Source organism: Oncorhynchus keta, unplaced genomic scaffold (genome assembly GCF_023373465.1).
Source record: "Oncorhynchus keta strain PuntledgeMale-10-30-2019 unplaced genomic scaffold, Oket_V2 Un_contig_18628_pilon_pilon, whole genome shotgun sequence".
Classification (NCBI taxonomy): Eukaryota; Metazoa; Chordata; class Actinopteri; order Salmoniformes; family Salmonidae; genus Oncorhynchus; species Oncorhynchus keta.
Window position 1 is genome coordinate 29,725 of NW_026281014.1, and position 23,683 is coordinate 53,407.

The 23,683-nt window shown below is 43.7% G+C and overlaps 1 protein-coding gene across 1 annotated transcript; it reads left to right on the forward strand.

Moving 5' to 3' along the window:
* Positions 1-9,319: 9,319 nt before the first annotated feature.
* On the forward strand, positions 9,320-22,458 carry LOC127920204 (CUB and sushi domain-containing protein 3-like; the record flags this gene model as incomplete). The annotated part of the gene is made up of 8 exons (XM_052504003.1): positions 9,320-9,415; positions 12,430-12,535; positions 13,323-13,444; positions 18,439-18,509; positions 19,269-19,381; positions 19,919-20,101; positions 20,377-20,567; positions 22,323-22,458. Coding segments are annotated over exons 1-8 (1,018 nt in total), but the record flags the coding sequence as incomplete, so codon positions are not given.
* Between the last annotated feature and the right edge of the window lie 1,225 nt (positions 22,459-23,683).

Sequence of the window (23,683 nt, forward strand, 5' to 3'; positions counted from 1 at the left end):
ACCCCTAATAAGCCCTAATAACCACTCATAACCCCTAATAAGCCCTAATAACCACTCATAACCCCTAATAAGCCCTAATAACCACTCATAAGCCCTAATAACCACTCATAACCCCTAATCAAATCAAATCAAATCAAATTTATTTATATAGCCCTAATAACCGTACATCAGCTGATATCTCAAAGTGCTGTAACCAGAAACCCAGCCTAAAACCCCAAACAGCAAACAATGCAGGTGTAAAAGCACGGTGGCTAGGAAAAACTCCCTAGAAAGGCCAAAACCTAGAAGAAACCTAGATAAGGAACCGGGCTATGTGGGGTGGCCAGTCCTCTTCTGGCTGTGCCGGGTAGAGATTATAACAGAACATGACCAAGATGTTCAAATGTTCATAAATGACCAGCATGGTCGAATAATAATAAGGCAGAACAGTTGAAACTGAGCAGCAGCAGTCAGGTGGAATGGGGACAGCAAGGAGCCATCATGTCAGGTAGTCCTGGGGCACTGTCCTAGGGCTCAGGTCCTCCGAGAGAGAGAGAAAGAAAGAGAGAATTAGAGAGAGCATATGTGGGGTGGCCAGTCCTCTTTTGGCTGTAACCCCGGGTGGAGATTATAACAGAACGTGGCCATAAGATGTTCAAATGTTCATAAATGACCCAGCATGGTTGAATAATAGTAAGGCAGAACAGTTGAAACTGGAGCAGGAGCATGGCCAGGTGGACTGGGGACAGCAAGGAGTCCTCATGTCAGGTAGTCCTGGGACATGGTCCTAGGGCCCAGGCCAGTTGAAACTGGAGCAGCAGCATGGCCAGGTGGACTGGGGACAGCAAGGAGTCATCATGTCAGGTAGTCCTGGGGCATGGTCCTAGGGCTCAGGTCCTAACCCCGAGAGAGAGAAAGAAAGAGAGAAGGAGAGAATTAGAGAACGCTAATAACCACTTAAGATAAGCCCTAATCACACAGGACACCGAATAAGGACAGGAGAAGTACTAACCAGATATAACAAACTGACCCTAAGCCCCCGACACATAAACTACTGCAGCATAAATACTAAGGCTGAGACAAGCCTAATAAGCCCTAATAACCACTCATAACCCCTAATAAGCCCTAATAACCACTCATAACCCCCCTAATAAGCCCTAATAACCACTCATAACCCCTAATAAGCCCTAATAACCACTCATAACCCCTAATAAGCCCTAATAACCACTCATAACCCCTAATAAGCCCTAATAACCACTCATAACCCCTAATAACCACTCATAACCCCTAATAAGCCCTAATAACCACTCATAACCCCTAATAAGCCCTAATAACCACTCATAACCCCTAATAACCACTCATAACCCCTAATAAGCCCTAATAACCACTCATAACCCCTAATAAGCCCTAATAACCACTCATAACCCCTAATAACCACTCATAACCCCTAATAACCACTCATAACCCCTAATAAGCCCTAATAACCACTCATAACCCCTAATAAGCCCTAATAACCACTCATAACCCCTAATAAGCCCTAATAACCACTCATAACCCCTAATAACCACTCATAACCCCTAATAAGCCCTAATAACCACTCATAACCCCTAATAACCACTCATAACCCCTAATAACCACTCATAACCCCTAATAAGCCCTAATAACCACTCATAACCCCTAATAACCACTCATAACCCCTAATAACCACTCATAACCCCTAATAAGCCCTAATAACCACTCATAACCCCTAAATAAGCCCTAATAACCACTTATCATAACCCCTAATAAGCCCTAATAACCACTCATAACCCCTAATAAGCACTCATAACCCCTAATAACCACTCATAACCCCTAATAAGCCCTAATAACCACTCATAACCCCTAATAAGCCCTAATAACCACTCATAACCCCTAATAAGCCCTAATAAGCGGCCCTGTCTTGGAGGGTTCTAGGGGATTGTTAGAGGGGCACAATGAAAACAAGGCTGCGGCCCTGTCTTGGAGGGTTTCTAGGGGATTGTTAGAGGGGCACAATGAAAGCAAGGCTGCGGCCCTGTCTTGGAGGGTTCTAGGGGATTGTTAGAGGGGCACAATGAAAGCAAGGCTGCGGCCCTGTCTTGGAGGGTTCTAGGGGATTGTTAGAGGGGCACAATGAAAACAAGGCTGCAGCCCTGTCTTGGAGGGTTTCTAGGGGATTGTTAGAGGGGCACAATGAAAACTAGGCTTCGGCCCTGTCTTGGAGGGTTTCTAGGGGATTGTTAGAGGGGCACAATGAAAACTAGGCTTCGGCCCTGTCTTGGAGGGTTCTAGGGGATTGTTAGAGGGGCACAATGAAAACAAGGCTTCGGCCCTGTCTTGGAGGGTTCTAGGGGATTGTTAGAGGGGCACAATGAAAACAAGGCTTCGGCCCTGTCTTGGAGGGTTCTAGGGGATTGTTAGAGGGGCACAATGAAAACTAGGCTTCGGCCCTGTCTGGAGGGTTTCTAGGGGATTGTTGGAGGGTTTCTAGGGGATTGTTAGAGGGGCACAATGAAAACTAGGCTTCGGCCCTGTCTTGGAGGGTTCTAGGGGATTGTTAGAGGGGCACAATGAAAACAAGGCTTCGGCCCTGTCTTGGAGGGTTTCTAGGGGATTGTTAGAGGGGCACAATGAAAACAAGGCTGCGGCCCTGTCTTGGAGGGTTCTAGGGGATTGTTTTTGATTCATCCTATTATATTATATTCTATTCATTCATATTCATAAAAAGGTCGATTTGGATTCAATTGGATACCTTTTCACCCCCTGTAAACACGTCAGTTGCAAAGACAATCAATCTAATACATTTTGATATGGAATTTATCAATGAAGTTATGGTCATGCCACTGAAATGACACTCTATTCTGTTTGTAGCAGGGATAATGACTCCTTTCCTGTATGTAGCAGGGATAATGACTCACCTTTCCTGTATGTAGCAGGGATAATGACTCCTTTCCTGTATGTAGCAGGGATAATAGAGGGCACAATGACGCACTCTGCTGTATGTAGCAGGGATAATGACTCCCTCTTCTGTATGTAGCAGGGATAATGACTCCCTCTTCTGTATGTAGCAGGGATAATGACTCCCTCTTCTGTTTGTAGCAGGGATAATGACTCACTTTTCTGTATGTAGCAGGGATAATGACTCACTTTTCTGTATGTAGCAGGGATAATGACTCACTCTGCTGTATGTAGCAGGGATAATGACTCACTTTTCTGTATGTAGCAGGGATAATGACTCACTCTGCTGTATGTAGCAGGGATAATGACTCACTCTGCTGTATGTAGCAGGGATAATGACTCACTTTTCTGTATGTAGCAGGGATAATGACTCACTCTGCTGTATGTAGCAGGGATAATGACTCACATTTCTGTATGTAGTAGGGATAATGACTCACCTTTATGTATGTAGCAGGGATAATGACTCACTCTGCTGTATGTAGCAGGGGTAATGGCTCACTATTCTAAAACAAATATGAATCCGATAGCAATTATTCATGATGTTCGTTCCTCACAAGGGGCGATGTGTTATTACTGAACCCAAACCGCCACTGCGTCTTCCTCTCATCTAATGCTGGAACTTCCTCTCATCTAATGCTGGAACTTCCTCTCATCTAATGCTGGAACTTCCTCTCATCTAATGCTGGAACTTCCTCTCATTCTAATGCTGGAACTTCCTCTCATCTAATGCTGGAACTTCCTCTCATCTAATGCTGGAACTTCCTCTCATCTAATGCTGGAACTTCCTCTCATCTAATGCTGGAATTTCCTCTCATCTAATGCTGGAACTTCCTCTCATCTAATGCTGGAACTTCCTCTCATCTAATGCTGGAACTTCCTCTCATCTAATGCCATTGTTTTTTATTGCTCTCATCCAGTGAAAAGCTCTGGTGAGCTGAAATCCAGAGGAGTAAAGTTACTACCGGGAAAGGACAACAATAACAAATGGTCTCTGAGTAAGTTTCCTGTGTGTCTTTATGCTAATCACTTCCTGTTTGTGTTTGTGTTTGTGTTTGTGTTTGTGTTTGGGCTATTTGCTTATTTGAGACGGGGTGGTTCTTTGTTTTAAGCTGGGGCGTTTAGCTACACTCATGGAGAAAAGGGTTCCAAAAGGAACCCTTTTGGTTCCAGATAGAATGCCTTTGGTTCCAGGTAGAACCCTTTTTGGTTCCAGGTAGAACCCTCTGTGGTAAGGGTTCTTTTGTGTTTCTACCTGATTGGTGTGTTTCTATAGTGAATCAATAAGCCTGATAAACAGTAACATTGTGTTTCTATAGTGAATCAATAAGCCTGATAACCAGTAACATTGTGTTTCTACCTGATTGGTGTGTTTCTATAGTGGATCAATAAGCCTGATAAACAGTAACATTGTGTTTCTATAGTGGATCAATAAGCCTGATAAACAGTAACATTGTGTTTCTATAGTGGATCAATAAGCCTGATAAACAGTAACATTGTGTTTCTATAGTGGATCAATAAGCCTGATAAACAGTAACATTGTGTTTCTATAGTGGATCAATAAGCCTGATAAACAGTAACATTGTGTTTCTATAGTGGATCAATAAGCCTGATAAACAGTAACATTGTGTTTCTACCTGATTGGTGTGTTTCTATAGTGGATCAATAAGCCTGATAAACAGTAACATTGTGTTTCTACCTGATTGGTGTGTTTCTATAGTGGATCAATAAGCCTGATAAACAGTAACATTGTGTTTCTATAGTGGATCAATAAGCCTGATAAACAGTAACATTGTGTTTCTATAGTGGATCAATAAGCCTGATAAACAGTAACATTGTGTTTCTATAGTGGATCAATAAGCCTGATAAACAGTAACATTGTGTTTCTATAGTGGATCAATAAGCCTGATAAACAGTAACATTGTGTTTCTATAGTGGATCAATAAGCCTGATAAACAGTAACATTGTGTTTCTACCTGATTGGTGTGTTTCTATAGTGGATCAATACGCCTGATGAACAGTAACATTGTGTTTCTACCTGATTGGTGTGTTTCTATAGTGGATCAATAAGCCTGATAACCAGTAACATTGTGTTTCTACCTGATTGGTGTGTTTCTATAGTGGATCAATAAGCCTGATAAACAGTAACATTGTGTTTCTACCTGATTGGTGTGTTTCTATAGTGGATCAATAAGCCTGATAAACAGTAACATTGTGTTTCTATAGTGGATCAATAAGCCTGATAAACAGTAACATTGTGTTTCTACCTGATTGGTGTGTTTCTATAGTGGATCAATAAGCCTGATAAACAGTAACATTGTGTTTCTATAGTGGATCAATAAGCCTGATAAACAGTAACATTGTGTTTCTATAGTGGATCAATTAGCCTGATAACCAGTAACATTGTGTTTCTATAGTGGATCAATAAGCCTGATAACCAGTAACATTGTGTTTCTATAGTGGATCAATAAGCCTGATAAACAGTAACATTGTGTTTCTATAGTGGATCAATAAGCCTGATAAACAGTAACATTGTGTTTCTATAGTGGATCAATAAGTCTGATAAACAGTAACATTGTGTTTCTATAGTGGATCAATAAGCCTGATAAACAGTAACATTGTGTTTCTATAGTGGATCAATAAGTCTGATAAACAGTAACATTGTGTTTCTATAGTGGATCAATAAGCCTGATAAACAGTAACATTGTGTTTCTATAGAGGATCAATACGCCTGATAAACAGTAACATTGTGTTTCTATAGTGGATCAATAAGCCTGATAAACAGTAACATTGTGTTTCTACCTGATTGGTGTGTTTCTATAGTGGATCAATAAGCCTGATAACCAGTAACATTGTGTTTCTATAGTGGATCAATAAGCCTGATAAACAGTAACATTGTGTTTCTATAGTGGATCAATAAGCCTCATAAACAGTAACATTGTGTTTCTATAGTGGATCAATAAGCCTGATAAACAGTAACATTGTGTTTCTATAGTGGATCAATTAGCCTGATAAACAGTAACATTGTGTTTCTATAGTGGATCAATAAGCCTGATAAACAGTAACATTGTGTTTCTATAGTGGATCAATAAGCATGATAAACAGTAACATTGTGTTTCTACCTGATTGGTGTGTTTCTATAGTGAATCAATAAGCCTGATAAACAGTAACATTGTGTTTCTATAGTGGATCAATAAGCCTGATGAACAGTAACATTGTGTTTCTACCTGATTGGTGTGTTTCTATAGTGAATCAATAAGCCTGATAACCAGTAACATTGTGTTTCTATAGTGGATCAATAAGCCTGATAAACAGTAACATTGTGTTTCTATAGTGGATCAATAAGCCTGATAAACAGTAACATTGTGTTTCTACCTGATTGGTGTGTTTCTATAGTGGATCAATAAGCCTGATAAACAGTAACATTGTGTTTCTACCTGATTGGTGTGTTTCTATAGAGGATCAATAAGCCTGATAAACAGTAACATTGTGTTTCTACCTGATTGGTGTGTTTCTATAGTGGATCAATAAGCCTGATAAACAGTAACATTGTGTTTCTACCTGATTGGTGTGTTTCTATAGTGGATCAATAAGCCTGATAAACAGTAACATTGTGTTTCTACCTGATTGGTGTGTTTCTATAGTGGATCAATAAGCCTGATGAACAGTAACATTGTGTTTCTACCTGATTAGTGTGTTTCTATAGTGAATCAATAAGCCTTATAAACAGTAACATTGTGTTTCTACCTGATTGGTGTGTTTCTATAGTGGATCAATAAGCCTGATAACCAGTAACATTGTGTTTCTATAGTGGATCAATAAGCCTGATAAACAGTAACATTGTGTTTCTATAGTGGATCAATTAGCCTGATAAACAGTAACATTGTGTTTCTATAGTGGATCAATAAGCCTGATAAACAGTAACATTGTGTTTCTATAGTGGATCAATAAGCATGATAAACAGTAACATTGTGTTTCTACCTGATTGGTGTGTTTCTATAGTGAATCAATAAGCCTGATAAACAGTAACATTGTGTTTCTATAGTGGATCAATAAGCCTGATGAACAGTAACATTGTGTTTCTACCTGATTGGTGTGTTTCTATAGTGAATCAATAAGCCTGATAACCAGTAACATTGTGTTTCTATAGTGGATCAATAAGCCTGATAAACAGTAACATTGTGTTTCTATAGTGGATCAATAAGCCTGATAAACAGTAACATTGTGTTTCTACCTGATTGGTGTGTTTCTATAGTGGATCAATAAGCCTGATAAACAGTAACATTGTGTTTCTACCTGATTGGTGTGTTTCTATAGAGGATCAATAAGCCTGATAAACAGTAACATTGTGTTTCTACCTGATTGGTGTGTTTCTATAGTGGATCAATATGCCTGATAAACAGTAACATTGTGTTTCTACCTGATTGGTGTGTTTCTATAGAGGATCAATAAGCCTGATAAACAGTAACATTGTGTTTCTACCTGATTGGTGTGTTTCTATAGTGGATCAATAAGCCTGATGAACAGTAACATTGTGTTTCTACCTGATTGGTGTGTTTCTATAGTGGATCAATAAGCCTGATAACCAGTAACATTGTGTTTCTATAGTGGATCAATAAGCCTGATAAACAGTAACATTGTGTTTCTACCTGATTGGTGTGTTTCTATAGTGGATCAATAAGCCTGATAAACAGTAACATTGTGTTTCTATAGTGGATCAATAAGCCTGATAAACAGTAACATTGTGTTTCTACCTGATTGGTGTGTTTCTATAGTGGATCAATAAGCCTGATAAACAGTAACATTGTGTTTCTACCTGATTGGTGTGTTTCTATAGTGGATCAATAAGCCTGATAAACAGTAACATTGTGTTTCTACCTGATTGGTGTGTTTCTATAGTGGATCAATAAGCCTGATGAACAGTAACATTGTGTTTCTACCTGATTAGTGTGTTTCTATAGTGAATCAATAAGCCTGATAAACAGTAACATTGTGTTTCTACCTGATTGGTGTGTTTCTATAGTGGATCAATAAGCCTGATAACCAGTAACATTGTGTTTCTATAGTGGATCAATAAGCCTGATAAACAGTAACATTGTGTTTCTACCTGATTGGTGTGTTTCTATAGTGGATCAATAAGCCTGATAAACAGTAACATTGTGTTTCTATAGTGGATCAATAAGCCTGATAAACAGTAACATTGTGTTTCTACCTGATTGGTGTGTTTCTATAGTGGATCAATAAGCCTGATAAACAGTAACATTGTGTTTCTACCTGTTATTTTGTTCCTACAGTGAACGAAGGAGGAATTAAACAACTGTCCAATTATTGCCCGGATCCGGGGGAACCTGAGAACGGCAAACGCCGAGGCTCTGACTTCAGGTGAGCTCGTCTGTCTACCTACCTCACCTGGGCCTGTCTACCTACCTCACCTGGGCCTGTCTACCTACCTCACCTGGGTCTGTCTACCTACCTCACCTGGGCCTGTCTACCTACCTCACCTGGGTCTGTCTACCTACCTCACCTGGGCCTGTCTACCTACCTCACCTGGGCCTGTCTACCTACCTCACCTGGGTCTGTCTACCTACCTCACCTGGGCCTGTCTACCTACCTCACCTGGGCCTGTCTACCTACCTCACCTGGGTCTGTCTACCTACCTCACCTGGGCCTGTGTCCTAAATGGGCCCTGGTCAGACCTACCTCACCTAGGCCTGTGTCCTAAATGGGCCCTGGTCAGACCTACCTCACCTGGGCCTGTGTCCTAAATGGGTCCTGGTCAGACCTACCTCACCTAGGCCTGTGTCCTAAATGGGCCCTGGTCAGACCTACCTCACATGGGCCTGTGTTCTAAATGGGCCCTGGTCAGACCTACCTCACATGGGCCTGTGTCCTAAATGGGCCCTGGTCAGACCTACCTCACCTAGGCCTGTGTCCTAAATGTGCCCTGGTCAGACCTACCTCACATGGGCCTGTGTCCTAAATGGGTCCTGGTCAGACCTACCTCACCTAGGCCTGTGTCGTAAATGGGCCCTGGTCAGACCTACCTCACATGGGCCTGTGTTCTAAATGGGCCCCGGTCAGACCTAACTCACATGGGCCTGTGTTCTAAATGGGCCCTGGTCAGACCTACCTCACATGGGCCTGTGTTCTAAATGCGCCCTGGTCAGATCTACCTCACCTGGGCCTGTGTTCTAAATGGGCCCTGGTCAGACCTACCTCACATGGGCCTGTGTTCTAAATGGGCCCCGGTCAGACCTACCTCACCTGGACCTGTGTTCTAAATGTGCCCTGGTCAGACCTACCTCACCTGGGCCTGTGTTCTAAATGGGCCCTGGTCAGACCTACCTCACATGGGCCTGTGTTCTAAATGGGCCCCGGTCAGACCTACCTCACCTGGACCTGTGTTCTAAATGTGCCCTGGTCAGACCTACCTCACCTGGGCCTGTGTTCTAAATGGGCCCTGGTCAGACCTACCTCACCTGGACCTGTGTTCTAAATGGGCCCTGGTCAGACCTACCTCACATGGGCCTGTGTTCTAAATGGGCCCTGGTCAGACCTACCTCACCTGTGCCTGTGTTCTAAATGGGCCCTGGTTAGACCTACCTCACATGGGCCTGTGTCCTAAATGGGCCCTGGTCAGACCTACCTCACATGGGCCTGTGATCTAAATGGGCCCTGGTCAGACCTACCTCACCTGGGCCTGTGTTCTAAATGGGCCCTGGTCAGACCTACCTCACCTGGGCCTCTGTTCTAAATGGGCCCTGGTCAGAAGTAGTTCACTGTATGGAAAATATGATGCCCTCTGATGATCAGCCATGGACTCAGTTGGAATATAATACATCCTCTAGACTACAGACCCTGGTAAAGAAGAGACAAAACTAGATATTTTCAATTGGAGTTATGGCTTCAGTCCATCTGTCCATAATATGTCCTCAGTTCATCTGTCCATAATATGTCCTCAGTCCATCTGTCCATAAAATGTCCTCAGTCCATCTGTCCATAATATGTCCTCAGTCTATCTGTCCATAATATGTCCTCAGTCCATCTGTCCATAATATGTCCTCAGTCCATCTGTCCATAATATGTCCTCAGTCCATCTGTCCATAATATGTCCTCAGTCCATCTGTCCATAATATGTCCTCAGTCCATCTGTCCATAATATGTCCCCAGTTCATCTGTCCATAATATGTCCTCAGTCCATCTGTCTATAATATGTCCTGAGTTCATCTGTCCATAATATGTCCTCAGTCCATCTGTCCATAATATGTCCTCAGTCCATCTGTCCATAATATGTCCTCAGTCCATCTGTCCATAATATGTCCTCAGTCCATCTGTCCATAATATGTCCTCAGTTCATCTGTCCATAATATGTTTTCAGTCCGTCTGTCCATAATATGTCCTCAGTCCATCTGTCCATAATATGTCCTCAGTCCATCTGTCCATAATATGTCCTCAGTCCATCTGTCCATAATATGTCCTCAGTCCATCTGTCCATAATATGTCCTCAGTCCATCTGTCCATAATATGTCCTCAGTCGATCTGTCCATAATATGTCCTCAGTGCATCTGTCCATAATATGTCCTCAGTCCATCTGTCCATAATATATCCTCAGTCCATCTGTCCATAATATGTCCTCAGTCCATCTGTCCATAATATGTCCTCAGTCCATCTGTCCATAATATGTCCTCAGTTCATCTGTCCATAATATGTCCTCAGTCCATCTGTCCATAATATGTCCTCAGTCGATCTGTCCATAATATGTCCACAGTCCATCTGTCCATAATATGTCCTCAGTCCATCTGTCCATAATATGTCCTCAGGCCATCTGTCCATAATATGTCCTCAGTCCATCTGTCCATAATATGTCCTCAGTTCATCTGTCCATAATATGTCCTCAGTTCATCTGTCCATAATATGTCCTCAGTCCATCTGTCCATAATATGTCCTCAGTCCATCTGTCTATAATATGTCCTCAGTCCATCTGTCCATAATATGTCCTCAGTCCATCTGTCCATAATATGTCCTCAGTCCATCTGTCCATAATATGTCCTCAGTTCATCTGTCCATAATATGTCCTCAGTCCATCTGTCCATAATATGTCCTCAGTCCATCTGTCTATAATATGTCCTCAGTCCATCTGTCCATATGTCCTCAGTCCATCTGTCCATATGTCCTCAGTTCATCTGTCCATAATATGTCCTCAGTCCATCTGTCCATAATATGTCCTCAGTCCATCTGTCCATAATATGTCCTCAGTCCATCTGTCCATAATATGTCCTCAGTCCATCTGTCCATAATATGTCCTCAGTCCATCTGTCCATAATATGTCCTCAGTTCATCTGTCCATAATATGTCCTCAGTTCATCTGTCCATAATATGTCCTCAGTCCATCTGTCCATAATATGTCCTCAGTCCATCTGTCTATAATATGTCCTCAGTCCATCTGTCCATATGTCCATAATGTCCTTAGTCCATATTCCAAATGATCCTAAAGCTTCTTATTATATTAGACTGTGTGGGTGGAGCTAGACTGTGTGGGTGGAGCTAGACTGCGTGGTTGGAGCTAGACTGTGTGGGTGGAGCTAGACTGTGTGGGTGGAGCTAGACTGCGTGGGTGGAGCTAGACTGTTTGGCTGGAGCTAGACTGTGTGGCTGGAGCTAGACTGTGTGGGTGGAGCTCGACTGTGTGGGTGGAGCTAGACTGTATGGGTGGAGCTAGACTGTGTGGGTGGAGCTAGACTCTGTGGGTGGAGCTAGACTGTGTGGGTGGAGCTAGACTGTGTGGGTGGAGCTTGACTGTGTGGCTGGAGCTGGACTGTGTGGCTGGAGCTAGACTGTGTGGGTGGAGCTAGACTGTGTGGGTGGAGCTAGACTGTGTGGGTGGAGCTCGACTGTGTGGGTGGAGCTAGACTGTGTGGCTGGAGCTAGACTGTGTGGGTGGAGCTAGACTCTGTGGGTGGAGCTAGACTGTGTGGGTGGGGCTAGACTGTGTGGGTGGAGCTTGACTGTGTGGCTGGAGCTGGACTGTGTGGCTGGAGCTAGACTGTGTGGGTGGAGCTAGACTGTGTGGGTGGAGCTAGACTGTGTGGGTGGAGCTCGACTGTGTGGGTGGAGCTAGACTGTGTGGCTGGAGCTAGACTGTGTGGGTGGAGCTAGACTCTGTGGGTGGAGCTAGACTGTGTGGGTGGGGCTAGACTGTGTGGGTGGAGCTAGACTGTGGGTGGAGCTAGACTGTGTGGGTGGAGCTAGACTGTGTGGGTGGGGCTAGACTGTGTGGGTGGAGCTAGACTGTGTGGGTGGAGCTAGACTGTGTGGGTGGAGCTAGACTGTGTGGGTGGAGCGAGACTGTGTGGGTGGAGCTAGACTGTGTGGCTGGAGCTAGACTGTGTGGGTGGAGCTAGACTGTGTGGGTGGGGCTAGACTTTCTTTCTTACATGAATGTGTTGTTATGTGTTCCAGCATTGAGCGACGGCTCAGTTTACCTGTGATGAGGACCATGTGCTGCAGGGCTCCAAAACCATCACCTGTCAGAGGGTGGCTGAGGTGTTCGCTGCCTGGAGCGACCACAGACCTGTCTGTAAAGGTGAGGCCCTCTTCCTGGTACATCTAATATAGATACACGCTGCCTAGAGCGACCACAGACCTGTCTGTAAAGGTGAGGCCCTCTTCCTGGTACATCTAATATAGATACACGCTGCCTGGAGCGACCACAGACCTGTCTGTAAAGGTGAGGCCCTCTTCCTGGTACATCTAATATAGATACACGCTGCCTAGAGCGACCACAGACCTGTCTGTAAAGGTGAGGCCCTCTTCCTGGTACATCTAATATAGATACACGCTGCCTGGAGCGACCACAGACCTGTCTGTAAAGGTGAGGCCCTCTTCCTGGTACATCTAATACAGATACACGCTGCCTAGAGCGACCACAGACCTGTCTGTAAAGGTGAGGCCCTCTTCCTGGTACATCTAATATAGATACACGCTGCCTAGAGCGACCACAGACCTGTCTATAAAGGTGAGGCCCTCTTCCGGGTACATCTAATACAGACAACTGCTTTGATTAAACCAGGGCCTGTGGATATATGCAGATTCTAATGGTTAAGCCTTTACCTCTGTTTAATATTGGTCGATAGCAGAGAATATTACACCAGCAAGGTATCATTCCCTCTCTGCATTTAAACATCTCATTCCTTTCTCCTGTTTCAGTTAAAGAGCTGCAGGACATTGACTAAACATGACATATTCTAGTATCCCATTTAAACATCTCACTCTCCTGTCTCTTGTTTCAGTTAAAGAGCTGCAGGACATTGACTAAACATGACACATTCTAGTATCCCGTTTAAACATCTCAATCCTTTCTCTTGTTTCAGTGAAAACGTGTGGATCGACACTCCAGGGTCCATCGGGGACTTTCACCTCTCCCAATTTCCCCATCCAGTACGAGAGTAATTCCCACTGTGTGTGGATTATCACTGCTAGTAACCCCAATAAGGTATGGTTTATATTCTTACGCCTTTACCTGTCAGCTCACTCCTAGTCTCTCCTAGTCTCCCCTAGTCTCTCCTGGTCTCTCCCAGTCTCTCCTAGCCTCTCACAGTCTCTCCTAGTCTCTCCTAGCCTCTCATAGTCTCTCCTAATCTCTCCCAGTCTCTCCTAGCCTCTCCTAATCTCTCCTAGTCTCTCCCAGTCTCTCCTAGCCTCTCCGAGCCTCTCCCAGTTTCTCCTAGTCTCTCCCAGTTTCTCCTAGTCTCTCCCAGTCTCTCCCAGTCTCTCCTAGTCGCTCCCATGCTCTCCCAGTCTCTCCTAGTTTCTCCTAGTCTCTCCCAGTCTCTCCCAGTCTCTCCCAGTCTCTCCTAGTTTCTCCTGATATCTCCCAGTCTCTCCTAGATTCTCCCAGTCTCTCCCAGTCTCTCTCAGTCTCTCCTAGTCTCTCCTAGTCTCCCCAGTCTCTCCCAGTCTCTCCTAGCCTCTCCTAGCTTCTCCTAGTCTCTCCTAGTCTCTCCCAGTCTCTCCTAGCCTCTCCTAGTCTATCCTATGCTCTCCTAGTCTCTCCTAGTCTCTCATATGCTCCCTAGTCTCTCATAGTCTCTACCAGACTCTCATATGCTCTCCTAGTCTCTCCTAGTCTCTCCTAACCCTATCATAGTCTCTCCTAGTCTCCCTAGTCTATCCTATGCTCTCATAGTCTCTCCTAGTCTCTGCTAGCCTCTCCCACTCTCTCCTAGTCTCTCCTAGTCTCGCCTAGTCTCCCCAGTCTCTCCTGGCCTCTCCCGGTCTCTCCTGGTCTCTCCTAGTCTCTCCTTGTCTCTCCCAGTTTCTCCTAGTCTCTCCCATTCTCTCCCAGTCTCTCCTAGTCTCTCACATGCTCGCCCAGTCTCTCCTAGTTTCTCCCAGTCTCTCCTAGTCTCTCCTACTTTCTCCTAGCCTCTCCAAGTCTCTCCCAGTCTCTCCTAGTTTCTCCCAGTCTCTCCAAGTCTCTCCTATGATCTCCCAGCCTCTCCTAGCCTCTCCTAGGCTCTCCTAGTCTCTCCAGTCTCTCCTAGCCTCTCCTAGTCTCTTCTAGTCTCTCCCAGTCTCTCCTAGTCTCTCCTATGCTCTCCTAGTCTCTCCTATTCTCTCCTATGCTCTCCTAGTCTTTCCTATGCTCTCCTAGTCTCTCCTCGTCTCTCCTATGCTCTCCTAGTCTCCCTAGTCTATCCTATGCTCTCCTAGTCTCTCCTAGTCTCTGCTAGCCTCTCCCACTCTCTCCTAGTCTCTCCTAGTCTCGCCTAGTCTCCCCAGTCTCTCCTGGCCTCTCCCGGTCTCTCCTGGTCTCTCCTAGTCTCTCCTTGTCTCTCCCAGTTTCTCCTAGTCTCTCCCATTCTCTCCCAGTCTCTCCTAGTCCCTCCCATGCTCGCCCAGTCTCTCCTAGTTTCTTCCAGTCTCTCCTAGTCTCTCCTACTTTCTCCTAGTCTCTCCCAGTCTCTCCCAGTCTCTCCTGGTTTCTCCCAGTCTCTCCAAGTCTCTCCTATGATCTCCCAGTCTCTCCTAGCCTCTCCTAGGCTCTCCTAGTCTCTCATAGTCTCTCCCAGTCTCTCCTAGCCTCTCCTAGTCTCTTCTAGTCTCTCCCAGTCTCTCCTAGTCTCTCCTATGCTCTCCTAGTCTCTCCTATTCTCTCCTATGCTCTCCTAGTCTCCCTATTCTCTCCTATGCGCTCCTTGTCTCTCCTAGTCTCTCCTAGTCTCTGCTAGCCTCTCCCACTCTCTCCTAGTCTCTCCTAGTCTCGCCTAGTCTCTCCAAGTTTCTCCTAGTCTCTCCCAGTCTCTCCCAGTCTCTACTAGTCTCTCCCATGCTCTCCCAGTCTCTCCTAGTTTCTCCTAGTCTCTCCTAGTTTCTCCTAGTCTCTCCCAGTCTCTCCTAGTTTCTCCCAGTCTCTCCTAGTCTCTCCTATGGTCTCCCAGTCTCTCCTAGCCTCTCCTAGTCTCTCCTAGTCTCTCCCAGTCTCACCTAGCCTCTCCTAGTCTCTCCCAGTCTCTCCAAGTCTCTCCTATGATCTCCCAGTCTCTCCTAGCCTCTCCTAGGCTCTCCTAGTCTCTCATAGTCTCTCCCAGTCTCTCCTAGCCTCTCCCTAGTCTCTCCTAGTCTCTCCTATGCTCTCCTAGTCTCTCCTATTCTCTCCTATGCTCTCCTAGTCTTTCCTATGCTCTCCTAGTCTCTCCTCGTCTCTCCTATGCTCTCCTAGTCTCTCCTAGTCTCTCCTAGTCTCTACCAGACTCTCCTATGCTCTCCTAGTCTCTCCTAGTCTCTCCTAACCTATCCTAGTCTCTCCTAGTCTCCCCTATTCTCTCCTATGCGCTCCTTGTCTCTCCTAGTCTCTCCTAGTCTCTGCTAGCCTCTCCCACTCTCTCCTAGTCTCTCCTAGTCTCGCCTAGTCTCTCCAAGTTTCTCCTAGTCTCTCCCAGTCTCTCCCAGTCTCTACTAGTCTCTCCCATGCTCTCCCAGTCTCTCCTAGTTTCTCCTAGTCTCTCCTAGTTTCTCCTAGTCTCTCCCAGTCTCTCCTAGTTTCTCCCAGTCTCTCCTAGTCTCTCCTATGGTCTCCCAGTCTCTCCTAGCCTCTCCTAGTCTCTCCTAGTCTCTCCCAGTCTCACCTAGCCTCTCCTAGTCTCTTCTAGTCTCTCCTAGTCTCTCCTAGTCTCTCCCAGTCTCTCCTAGTCTCTCCTATGCTCTACTAGTCTCTCCCAGTCTCGCCCAGCCTCTCCCGGTCTCTCCTAGTCTCTCCTAATCTCTCCCAGTTTCTCCTAGTCTCTCCCAGTCTCTCCTAGTCACTCCCATGCTCTCCCAGTTTCTCCCAGTCTCTCCTAGTCTCTCCTAGTTTCTCCCAGTCTCTCCTAGTCTCTCCTAGTTTCTCCCAGTCTCTCCTAGTCTCTCCTAGTTTCTCCCAGTCTCTCCTAGTCTCTCCTAGTTTCTCCCATGTCTCTCGTTGACATTGAAGTCATTATCTACGCTTCACATTACCATGTGTTAGCTAACGTTACCTAACGTCATTAGAATAATTATGCACTGTCGCTGCATTGCTAATTCAACACAATGCAGGCATAGGCCTGCATCACAAAAGGCACACTTTTCCCTATTTAGTGCACTACGTTTGACCAGTGGCCATTTGGTAAAGTGCACTGTATAAAGAAAGAGTACACTGTGGGACGCTGCGATGTCCTGTCCCCAAAGCACAGACACTACAAGGTCCTAGAGAACAACAGAAGCATGTTGCCGTCATGTTTGGCTGTTGGCATTGGACAGAAATGTGACACGCGTGGCATTTTAAAAGCTTTCATCTGAGCTCCGTGTGGACAAGGTAGAAATACACTTAAATACATTACATTTACATTACATTTAAGTCATTTAGCAGACGCTCTCATCCAGAGCGACTTACAAATTGGTGCATTCACCTTATGACATCCAGTGGAACAGCCACTTTACAATAGTGCATCTAAATCTTTAGGGGGGTGAGAAGGATTACTTATCCTATCCTAGGTATTCCTTAAAGAGGTGGGGTTTCAGGTGCTCCGGAAGGTGGTGATTGACTCCGCTGTCCTGGCGTCGTGAGGGAGTTTGTTCCACCATTGGGGGCCAGAGCAGCGAACAGTTGCAATAATCAATGTTTTTCTTCATTCGGATTAAGCTTCCCTGCATGTGTCATGTTATATGTTAAAAGCTTCCCTGCATGTGTCATGTTATATGTTAAAAGCTTCCTGCATGTGTCATGTTATATGTTAAAAGCTTCCCTACATGTGTCATGTTATATGTTAAAAGCTTCCCTACATGTGTCATGTTATATGTTAAAGCTTCCCTGCATGTTTCATGTTATATGTTAAAAGCTTCCTGCATGTGTCATGTTATATGTTAAAAGCTTCCCTGCATGTGTCATGTTATATGTTAAAAGCTTCCCTGCATGTTTCATGTTATATGTTAAAAGCTTCCCTACATGTGTCATGTTATATGTTAAAGCTTCCCTACATGTGTCATGTTATATGTTAAAAGCTTCCCTGCATGTGTCATGTTATATTTGGTTGTGTGTATTGTTAAATAAAGAGAGGAGAGTAGCTCGGTCACGGTCAGCTACGATGCATCCCAAATAGCAACCTATTCCCTACATAGTGCATTACATTTCATCAGGGCCCATATGGCTCTGGTCAGAAGTTATGCATTATATTGAAAATAGGTTGCTATTTGGGATGCATCGTAGGTGACTGTGACCAGAAGATTCATTAAAAAGGGAAGACAGAGAGGCAATTAATTATTTCAGTCAATAAGTTACATCTTTGCATGATTGCTTCTCAGTATTTGATTTGTGTTCTGAGGGGGATTTATAAAGTCCTCCCTGAAGACCATTTGCATCGCTTCTGTTGCGAACGATTCTGGGCCTTGCTTTTGTTGAGAGAAACACACACTCTACTTGACGAAATGCATCCGTTTGACAGGACTTGTTAGGATTCATTTGGTTTCTTTGTTGTTTCAATCGAATTGTCTTTCACTCATTGTGAATCAAGAGCCGCGTGGGCGGATATTTAGTAAACATCAGAAAATGACTTGAATGAATATGATTCCGAACACTCTCCCAAAGGTGTGTTTGATGCGAATCAGCAGCTGCTCGTACGTCTGTTTATGAATGTGATGTGAGGTAAATGTGGAACGATTCTCCGGTCGCATACTGCGACCGGATGATGTAATAGCAGTGCATACAGTGCAGTAGCTGGGTGGGATTGTGTTTCTGTTATCTCCTCCGAAGCTTTCTGTCAGCGGTGGATTAGCTGTCCTTTTACCAGATACCACGTCCTATTATTCAGCCAATCAAATGAACACATTGTTTATTTCTGCTGTCAGAAACAGTTAAATAAAAGCGATGTGTTCGTGATTTTGTTGTCCAAGGAATAATAATGTGTATATAATATAAATGTAGTGGAAGATACGTTGGCAGAATGTGTTGTAAAATGGGTTTACTTCCAACAGGTCATCCAGGTCAACTTTGAGGAGTTTGACATGGAGATCGGCTATGACTCGTTAACCATCGGAGACGGAGGGCAAGTCGGAGACTCAAGAACTATAATACAAGTGTAGGTATTATACTTGAATTATCCTCAGATCCCACAACCACATCTCGCTGTGAGATTACACTTAAATAAACATGTCTGCTGTTCGATGGTTCAATGAAGTCCACTTACGTTCCATGTTGTTTTAAAATGTTAATATTAACTCTATAACTAATTAACATATGTGTTGTTTGATGGTTCAATTAAGTCCATTTACGTTCCACGTTGTTTTAAAATGTTAATATTAACTCTATAACTAATTAACGTATGTGTTTTTTGATGGTTCAATTAAGTCCACTTACATTCCACGTTGTTTTAAAATGTTAATATTAACTCTATAACTAATTAACATATGTGTTGTTTGATGGTTCAATTAAGTCCACTTACATTCCACGTTGTTATAAAATGTTAATATTAACTCTAACTAATTTACATATGTGTTGTTTACAATAATGACTTATCGTCAAGTTTCTCTTACATGCCTGGTTGTATAACAAAGGTAAATAGCTTTTAAGATAACCCTGTCTCTTTTACGATAACCCTGTCTCTTTTACGATAACCCTGTCTCTTTTACGATAACCCTGTCTCTTTTACGATAACCCTGTCTCTTATTTCTGTTTTTGTATTTAACCTTTATTTGGACAGATAAGTCAATTAAGAACAGATTCTTATTTACGATTACAACCGATCTGATTGGCTGAAGGGCAGTATTGTGACGGGCCATTGGTTGTATTGTGCTCTTATCTGCAGCCTGACAGGTAGCTTCGTGCCTGACCTCATTGTCAGCATGTCCCATCAAATGTGGCTGCACCTTCAGTCTGATGAGAGCGTGGGATCTATCGGCTTCAAGATCAACTATAAAGGTACAAACACTATCAACCTCTTTAACCCTAGCCACAGTATACAGTCCTCCTCTGTGCTGATAATGATAACATGTTGAGATACAGACACAATCAACCGACCTTAGCCTATCCCCAGTCCCATGCCTGTCCCAGAACTAACACCCAGCCCCTATCCCCAGTCCCTAGTCCCCAGCACATATCCCCAGCCCCTATCCCCAGTCCCAATCCCCAGCCCCTATCCCCAGTCCCTATCCCCAGCACATATCCCCAGCCCCTATCCCCAGCACCTAGCCCCAGCACTAGCGTCCCCAGCCCCCAGCACCTAGCCTCAAGCCCCATCCCCAGCCCCCAGCCTCTTGACCATAGCCCCAGGACCAGACTACCTCCATCCCAGACCTGGCCCAGCACCAGACCTTCTCCATCCCAGACCTGGCCCAGGACCAGACTACCTCCATCCCAGACCTGGCCCAGGACCAGAGACCCTTTGAGACAGATACTATCAGTATCAAACAGATAAAAGACCAACATTTGACTAATCCCTGTCTCTTTCTCTGACAGAGATTGATAAGGAGAGTTGTGGGGACCCAGGCACACCTCTGTATGGCTTCCAGGAGGGCAGTGGGTTTCTGAACGGGAACGTGCTGCGGTTCGAGTGCCAGTTTGGCTTCGAGCTGATTGGAGAGAGGATGATCACATGTCAGAACAACAACCAGTGGTCTGCTAACATCCCCATTTGCATATGTGAGTATCTGGACTTGCAGAGTATGGAGAGTATGTTCATTGTTTGAAATTACATGTTAAAAAGCACAGTCATTCTGTGGAATATGTTTTCATTAAAATAAGTAAGGAAATACATTATTCCACTTTTCAGGTTTTACATCCAATATGTAACAGAGTATGTATATCTATAGGAAAACCCTCCCATGCTGCCTCGGTGGAATACCTTAATGAACATATGAATATGCGAACATAAACATTTCTACACCTAAGCCACTCCCTTCTTCCGACTCCCACAGTCCCATGTTTCTCCAACTTCACGGCGGCCGTGGGCACTGTGCTGTCCCCTGACTACCCAGAGGGCTATGGGAACAACCTGAACTGTGTGTGGATCATCATCTCTGAACCAGGCAGCCGGATCCACCTGGCCTTCAACGACTTTGACCTGGAGCCTCCATACGACTTCCTCACCGTGAAGGACGGAGACCAGGTAATGGATTGATTGAGACCAGGTAATGGATTGATTGAGACCAGGTAATGGATTGATTGAGACCAGGTAATGGACTGATTGAAACTAGGTAATGGACTGATTGAAACTAGGTAATGGATTGATTGAGACCAGGTAATGGATTGATTGAGACCAGGTAATGGATTGATTGAGACCAGGTAATGGATTGATTGAGACCAGGTAATGGACTGATTGAGACCAGGTAATGGATTGATTGAAACCAGGTAATGGACTGATTGAGACCAGGTAATGGATTGATTGAGACCAGGTAATGGATTGATTGAGACCAGGTAATATATTGACTGAGACCAGGTAATGGATTGATTGAGACCAGGTAATGGACTGATTGAGACCAGGTAATGGATTGATTGAGACCAGGTAATGGATTGATTGAGACCAGGTAATGGACTGATTGAAACCAGGTAATGGATTGATTGAGACCAGGTAATGGATTGATTGAGACCAGGTAATGGATTGATTGAGACCAGGTAATGGATTGATTGAGACCAGGTAATGGATTGATTGAGACCAGGTAATGGATTGATTGAGACCAGGTAATGGATTGATTGAGACCAGGTAATGGATTGATTGAGACCAGGTAATGGACTGATTGAAACTAGGTAATGGACTGATTGAAACTAGGTAATGGATTGATTGAGACCAGGTAATGGATTGATTGAGACCAGGTAATGGATTGATTGAGACCAGGTAATGGATTGATTGAGACCAGGTAATGGATTGATTGAGACCAGGTAATGGACTGATTGAAACTAGGTAATGGATTGATTGAGACCAGGTAATGGATTGATTGAGACCAGGTAATGGACTGATTGAGACCAGGTAATGGACTGATTGAGACCAGGTAATGGATTGATTGAGACCAGGTAATGGACTGTTTTGAAACTAGGTAATGGATTGATTGAGACCAGGATATTCCTTGGTTTGTGGTTGCGTAATGGATTGATTGAGACCAGGTAATGGATTGATTGAGACCAGGTAATGGATTGATTGAGACCAGGTAATGGATTGATTGAGACCAGGTAATGGATTGATTGAGACCAGGTAATGGATTGATTGAGACCAGGTAATGGATTGATTGAGACCAGGTAATGGATTGATTGATAATTGATTGAGTAGCTAGTAAAAGGGGAAGGGCATCATGGAGGTTTTTAAATCAGGTTTTTAAAGCTTCCTAGCTTTATGTTAGTGGTTGTCATACATCCTTTCTGGGACGAGGTTTATTTTAGTTCATCTCTTAATTCCTCTTGGTTTGTGGTAAATGCGTATTTTATTGCCTCTTGGTTTGTTCTTAGTTCTTTCATTTTCTAATTTTACCAAAAAGTTTGTGTTGTTTAAGTGTATAGTTTATTTGAATAGTGTTGTGTTGTTTAAGTGTATAGTTTATTTGAATAGTGTTGTGTTGTTTAAGTGTATAGTTTCTTTGAATAGTGTTGTGTTGTTTAAGTGTATAGTTTCTTTGAATAGTGTTGTGTTGTTTAAGTGTATAGTTTCTTTGAATAGTGTTGTGTTGTTTAAGTGTATAGTTTCTTTGAATAGTGTTGTGTTGTTTAAGTGTATAGTTTCTTTGAATAGTGTTGTGTTGTTTAAGTGTATAGTTTCTTTGAATAGTGTTGTGTTGTTTGAGTGTATAGTTTCTTTGAATAGTGTTGTGTTGTTTAAATGCTCCCCCCCTCCCCCCTCTTTAAATAACGTTTCAACACGTTGTGGTCGTACCAGACGGGCTCGTCCATCCTGGGGAGGTACTCGGGGGCCGAGGTGCCGTCTCACTTCACCTCCAACAGTAACATACTGCAGCTGGAGTTCCAGGCAGACCACTCCATGTCCGGAAGAGGATTCAACATCACCTACAGCAGTCAGTACCCTGCTCTACTATTACCACACCATGTCCTTACGACTCACCTTGTTTTATTTTCTTTGTTGTGGGGAGAGAAGCCGTTGATGACCAAGTGTACGGCCTTGTGAGTCATTGTAAACCCCACTGGTAAAAAATATGTTATGAATTAGCGTTAGTTCAGTGTCACACTGTTACAAAGGCTGTCACGTTAGATGTGTCATGCGTCTCTTACCGTTGGGTCACCGAAAGGATGCTGGTTCGGAATATTTGAGGTGACAAGGTGAAAATCTGTCAATGTGCCCTTGAGCAAGACACTTATCCCTAATTTGCTGTTGGTGCACCAATTCAATTAAATTCAATTCAAGGGGCTTTATTGGCACGGGAAACATGTGTTAACATTGCCAAAGCAAGTGAGGTAGATAATATTATTATAAAATGAACAGTAAACATTACACATACAGATATTTCAAAACAATGCTACTATGGCTGACCCTGTAAAACAACACATTTCACTGCAGCTATCCAGTGGCTGGGAAAACTATTATTTCTCAAACAAATGTACAGTCTTGTGTTTCATTGTATATAATGTGTGACTTTATCTAACATTGTAGCTTCCATATCAACTACATTAATCAGTAAAACTCACAGGGCAGATAGATGTTGGATTAGTGTTGTGTCAACGTTCTATTGTAAAACAAACCCGTCAATGAAAACCCACACTCTGTTGCCAGGCAACTGTTTATCAGATGTGTCACACGCCTGATGTTGTTGAGACGTCACTGACGGCCATTTATACAGTATTGTAACAACAACTACATTATGTGTAACGACAACTAACGACAACTACATTATGTGTAACGAAAACTACATTATGTGTAACGACAACTACATTATGTGTAACAACAACTACATTATGTGTAACGACAACTACATTATGTGTAACGACAACTACATTATGTGTAACTACAACTACATTATGTGTAACGACAACTACATTATGTGTAACTACAACTACATTATGTGTGTTACGACAACTACATTATGTGTAACGACAACTACATTATGTGTGTTACGACAACTACATTATGTGTAACGACAACTACATTATGTGTAACGACAACTAACGACAACTACATTATGTGTAACGACAACTACATTATGTGTAACGACAACTACATTATGTGTAACGACAACTACATTATGTGTAACGACAACTACATTATGTGTGTTACGACAACTACAT